General features: G+C 38.0%; 1 protein-coding gene across 8 annotated transcripts in view; it reads right to left on the bottom strand.

Moving 5' to 3' along the window:
- abi1a (abl-interactor 1a) overlaps positions 1-6,538 on the bottom strand; it is a 114,573-nt gene that overhangs the window by 4,779 nt on the left and 103,256 nt on the right. For 4 of the 8 annotated variants that reach the window (XM_022662713.2, XM_022662716.2, XM_022662715.2 and 1 more), the window contains 2 exons: positions 4,305-4,391; positions 27-212 (listed from right to left, as the gene is read on the bottom strand). In XM_022662713.2, the coding sequence (XP_022518434.2) occupies positions 27-212; positions 4,305-4,391 (273 nt within the window). The remainder of the gene's footprint in view (positions 1-26; positions 213-4,304; positions 4,392-6,538) is intronic. The other 4 variants (XM_022662718.2, XM_022662719.2, XM_049480257.1 and 1 more) reach the window with 1 other exon arrangement.

Genomic DNA, 6,538 nt, shown 5'->3' with positions numbered 1-6,538 from the left:
GTTTAAGTAAATTCAGAAGCACTCACCTTTCTCAATGTAGGTTTTAGGAGCCCACATGGGGTCCCCGTCAGCGTAGGGGTCGTTGTAGTGAACTACGGCCGCATCCTCGTCCTCGTAGTCCACTGGTGGCGGCGGCGGAGGTGGCGGGGATTCGTCGAACATGGGCAAATCATCCGGGGGCGGCGGAGGAGGAGGAGTCGGGGTGTCTGCAACTGGTAGAAAAAGAGAAGAAAGAAGAGAAGAGAAAAGGGTGGACAAATTGATGATTATGTGAAACTTGAAGATGACTCTAGGCTGGACATGCAACACGGACCCCACGCATGGATGCTGGTTAGATGATCTGTTGTACAGTCACATGCACGACGGAATTGCACTTGTAAAGTTGCAGATGAATGAAGCACATGCTCAATTAGCGCACAGTTTTACTGCATGTAAAATAATATTATATATAATTATACCTGGACACCTGGAGGTGTTCTGCTGTTTTTAATAGAGAATATATCATAAATTGTGGAGTTTACTTGTAATGGGTACAGGGAGTGGAAGGAAGCAATGGACAAATAGGCTAAATGCGGCCCACAGGATAAGAAAAAAAGACTAACTAGGGGCTAAAAACAAAAAAAAATAGGCTGATTGGATGCTAAAACTAATGCTAAACAAGATAAAATCTAATGCTAAACCAAACATAGAAGGGGTAAAATTCTGACCAAAGTCTAAAAATAAAGATTGGCCATAAAAGAGAGAAGGGAAAGGGTTAACTGGAGGATAAGATGTTTTGCATCCAGGTTGGAACCATGTTTAAAGCTCATCTGCAATGTTGCAGATGAATAAAGCACATGCTCAATTAGCACACAGTTTTACTGCATGTAAAATAATATTATATATAATAATACCTGGATACCTGGAGGTGTTCAGCATATTTTTAATATAGAATATATCATACATTGCTGGAGTTTACTGGAAATGTGTACAGAAGAAAGTGGAAGTAATGAACAAATAGGCTAAATGCTAGCGCTAGGCCTACACGATAAGGAAAAAAGACGGACTAGGGGCTAAATATTATAGCTATGCTAACCAGGTAATGGAAAACTTAAAACTTAAAACTGCGAACACTCCATAAAAAACAGAGAACAGCTGACCAGAGATTAAAAACTAATTCTAGGCTGACCAGAAAAGAGAAAAACAACTGACCAAAGGCTTAAAACTAGACTGTACCGGCTAAAATTTAATTCTAGACTAACAGGAAAAAAGTGAGGGTCGCCAAAAGAAATAAGCACTGCTGCAGATATCTGCACCTGAGGCTTTTAGAGTGCTTTTAGCACTAAAAAAAGGCTAAAAGTTACCCTGCCAGAGCCAGAGAGGATAGCTAGTGTACACTATCCGGTAGAACTCTGGAATAATTATATTTGCATTCAATAAAACACAAATTTAAATCAGGCAATAAAAACAAAACTTTTTTGTAAAAAAAAAAAAAAAAAGCTCTATATAAAAAGGACAATCAGTTGGGTTTTTTACTTCAATCAAATTGTATTTATACTATGTATACATTAAACATTAAAAATAAATGCATTTTATAGTAACTGCTGTACTCCTTAACTGAGTAAAATTTGCATGAATTGAGCTTTTGGATAAATCGTGTCAGTCAAAAGTAAGATTATCCATACTTTAACCATCAGCTTTTACAACTTTTTTTCAAATGGTGGATTTTACTAGTTTTACCATTTAAAAAACAGGCTAGGGGATCATGACTAGGGGCTAAAAACTAAAGCTAGGTGGACTGGAAAAGAAAATTGGCTGATCAGATGCTAACAATTAAAGACAGAAGTAAAAAAAGGTTAAGGATAAGAATTAACACTAGACCAAACAGAGAAGCCAGAAGGGCTGACTGAAAGCTAAAAAACTAAAAAAAAAAAAAAAATAAATAAATAAATAATTGAATTTTCTGAAGGACATATGCAATATTTGTGCAGATAAGGTGGTTCCCCCACTAGAAGCTATTGTATCCCAGGTGGATGCTATAATGATGCTAGGTGGTCGCTATGATGTCACAAAGTGGTTGCTGTAGCATCCAAGGTGGTTGCTGTGGTGGTTGCTAAGATGTAGTTCAATGCTTTGTGTGGTTTGCTGAAGGGGGTGGCACATTATAAGGTATATCTATAAAATCTATATAATATACAGAAATGGCTTAAATGTACTGTTTATCTGTGTTATTCATTTAAGAATACATATATATATATATATATATATATATATATATATATATATATATATAAATATCTAAGATTATACATGTAATTAGATTTAGACTTTGACTGGTATTTTACTAGTCTGAGCTTCTGCTGGGTTGTAATATTCAGAATCACCGGCAGAGGGCAGAATTAAACAGTACAATCACGCCTCACATATTATAGCAGCAGTTCAATATGAAAAATGTGGAGTAGGCCAATTTAGGAAATTATAAAGAATCTTAAAGACCTAAAGCAGGTCATAAATTCACAACAAGGTGAAACAACAATACACTTTTATTTTATTTTTTTTTTATCCTGTATTTTATTGCCGGTGTGTCCCAGATTTCCTCACAGCGAAACGTTTCACAAACACGCTTCAGAGAAACAATAAAAGCTTTTTCCACATTGTACCTGTAAAAAACACCCAATCTCTCACTGAGAGGCCTAGTAAGCTGCTTTCAGGCTTACATAAAGGAATACACACTTTTACATAAACGTGTGACACAGTTCTGTTTCCTCTGATTACATTTAGCCCTTTATCCCATTCTTCTGTTTTCAGTTCCCTTTATTTTAGGAGGCAGAGATGGGTCAATATTAACATGTAGCATATTTGTTTAAATTTCATAAAAACTCAGTGTAATAATATATTTCTCAAGATTTACTCTGAATGAACACATTATTACACATTTAGAGGAAAATAAATTTAAACTTTACTTTAAGGACCTTTCTGTACATTTTATACAGTTTATTTGATGTGGTGGTTGGTTTTTGACATGTCTGCAGTGCTGCCTGGTTCAGCAGAATTATTCTTTTAAGGTCATTAAATAATGCCAGGTTCACACTACACAACTTTTTAAGTCTTCAGTCATTGTGGGTCACAAATTACACAATTTTCTCACTCTCAGAAACATGTTTATCACAAGAAACTAAATCACACGAGAACTAGCGATGTCACGCCAAAGAATCTTTATAGAGGAGAATACGCACTTAAAGTGAGTCCAAAATGAACGGATTCATATGAAGCAACTGAGCAAAATCAGCGTTTATAAATGTCTGACCAGTTTTATACTGAAATATGGACTTATGTCCTCAACACAGAACTATATTAAATGTTTCAGTACGGAAGACATAATTTTTTATAGTTTTGAACTCCTCCTTTAAAGCTTGCTCTACCTGTATTTTCAGGATCAACTCACTAACCAATCAGCACACAGTAGCAGTAATGCTAGGGCTTTACAGTGTAAAATTTGTTTTGTGTAGAGACTGAAAAGAGAGAGTGGGCTAAAATTGTGTAGTATGAACCAGGCATAACTTTTATAAAACAATTTCATACACTTCTGTCATCTGGGATAACTCCACCCCTTTAATATTGTAACCTTTGACATCAGTGACTTCACAATATTAAGGGACTGAAGACACTTGCTGCAGCAAGTTCAGCAATTAATAATGATAATTTTACTTATATTGTCTCCAAACGTTTCTAAACAGGTAAATATGGCGTCACACCAATGTCAAAAGTCAGGGGCTCAAAAAGAACAGGTGAAAAAAAAAAAATATTTGCGTGTGTAAATTAACTTCTCGTGAGCACAAATGTGACATAGGTAAAGCTTAAGCCCTGTCATAGTAAAATATCACAAAAATTAAAATCTTTTAAAATAATAAAAAAAATATTTTTAAAACAGGATAAGAACAGTCACCATGAACAGTTCAACACGCTTCCATTAATTGGCAGTTTGGCTAATATTGTTCACCTTGCCGTGCAGCTCGTCATAAAAGGGTGGACGCATGCACGGCATGAAATATAAAATAAAAATATCATATTTACTTAAGCTGGAAAATACGATATATGTGTAGTCTTAATTCATGATGAATATGATAATGAGGAAAATATGCATTCCAGGATGGAGATGATCAGTGATGACTGTGAGAAGATCATGCAGGAGGACAGTAAATGAGGACATGCAGAACATCAAAGAATCCCACATGCTACGGAGACACACACACGCACACACACACACTCACGTGCACACACACACACACACACACACACAGCACTGGGGGATCTTTAGCACTTACTGTTTTCCTGCACCCTCGCCACAAAGCCTGTGAGGGGGATCTGTGGAATCAGCTGAGGCATGGGGGGAGGCGGGGGGGCAACAGACACTGTACAAGCACACACACACACAGAAATACACACACACACACACAAATCCAAAGAGAAAAGGAAAGCAAGAAAAAAAAAAGACAAAAAGCACATTAATTAGAAAACCAGTAAAACCAGTGAAGGAAAACCCCAATCTTAGTACAACCACACCGATGAAGGAGATCAAAGTAAAAGTTTGGTGTACAATCAAATCACACACCCCAAATGTTTCGTCTTGCACCACAGCTATGAGGCGATTGAGGCTAAATATCAAGTAGCTGATTAGTAAATAATAAAATGTTAAATATGTTTCAATGTACACTGACAAGACAAAATGTTACAGGAAAAAGGATCATGTCCCATGACTTTTGCCGTAGTCCCTGGAAGCTAGAGAATGCTGTGCACTGTTCACATGGACACTTCTAGCCAGACACTGTCGGCCAACATCCTCACCACCCACAGCAATACTGTCCGTTCACTCACTCACTCACTCACTCACTCACTCACTCACTCACTCACTCACTCACTCACTCACTCACTCGTTCAAACTCTCACTCGTTCAACCACTCAATCGTTCAACCACTCACCCACTCAATCGTTCAATAACCTACTCACTCACTCGTTCACTCATTCACTCGTTTACTCACTCAATCGTTCACTCACCCATTCACTCACTCAATCGTTCACTCACCCATTCACTCACTCACCCACTCACTTACTCAATTACTCTTTCACTCACTCAATCGTTCACTCATCCATTCACTCACTCGTTCACTCACCCACTCACCCACTCACTCACTCACTCACTCACTCACTCACCCACTCACTCATTCACTCATTCACTCATTCACTCGTTCACTCGTTCGCTTACTCATTCACTCGTTCGCTTACTCATTCACTCGTTCGCTTACTCATTCACTCGTTCGCTTACTCACTTACTCGTTCGCTCACTCACTCACTCGTTCAAACTCTCACTCGTTCAAACTCTCACTCGTTCAAACTCTCACTCGTTCAAACTCTCACTCGTTCAAACTCTCACTCGTTCAAACTCTCACTCGTTCAAACTCTCACTCACCCACTCGCTCATCTGGGACTGAATTATATACAAGTCAGAAGAAATTAAGAGTGCGCAATAAAGCCTTTCACAATAAACAGAACACACACACTGACACTATTTTGATCTACAGGTGGAAAAAATGGCCCAAAAATATAGAATATATCGAAATATATGAGAAGAATTTCCTTCTTAAGACACTGTTGTGAATCTGACCTCCCACAGCAGCTGCTGGCAGCAGTGAAAAAATCCCCACTGTTCACTCTCAGCTCAGTCGCTGTAGAGGAACTGTGTGTGTGGTGTGTGTGTGTGTGTGTTTGGGTCAGTGGTTAGGTCAGTGAGTGTGACTCTCTCAGTAAGAAAAGCTTTTTCAAAAGCTGCTTTAAAACTCTGAACCAGATCTGCACTCAGGAAGGCCTATTAGTCCCTCATTTACCATTTCAGAGCCATTTACAGTGCTCTGGAGAAATCTACCCTTTACACCGCAGGATTAGTATTTAGTATTTAATTATTATAATACAATTCCACATCAAAACCTTGTATCTCTAAAAATAAAAAAACTGTAAAACCATTGTAAAAAAATCTAAATTGTCAATGGATATCGAAAAACAAAAATCATTTAGTATTTTTTTAATATGTCTCTTCATGTGCTTAATGGCTTATAATGCTTATAATGTTTCTGTGGGTGTACAGTATGTCATGGGGTTGCAGTATGTAAACAGATCATATAGTGTTACCATCAGTATAAGTTGTGAGGTGTTATCTTCTGAGTGAGGTTGAACACTGGCAAGTGTGCTCATGGCAAGGTCATGTAAATTATAGAAGATTGAGTGAGGCCTGATATTTAACATTCCTTGCTCCTACAGTGTCACATGTGTACTGGGAAAACATCATAGAAGGCATTACCACCCACAGTGGACAGTGCAGTGCAGTGGGTGGTAATGATCGTAACAGGCAGCTTCTGGCTAGGATTGTCCGTATGAACAGAGAAGCTACAGATATCTGTATCTTTACATCTGAGGGGGTTACTGGAGCTCAAAGACAGGAGAACATCTGCAGAACTCCTACAGTAGACATGAAGAACATGGCTAAAATGATCAATCTGTCACAATA

The sequence above is a fragment of the Astyanax mexicanus genome, chromosome 6 (assembly GCF_023375975.1).
Source record: "Astyanax mexicanus isolate ESR-SI-001 chromosome 6, AstMex3_surface, whole genome shotgun sequence".
Classification (NCBI taxonomy): Eukaryota; Metazoa; Chordata; class Actinopteri; order Characiformes; family Acestrorhamphidae; genus Astyanax; species Astyanax mexicanus.
The sequence above is the reverse complement of the archived record's forward strand: the minus strand, read 5'-3'. Positions and strand labels throughout refer to the sequence as shown.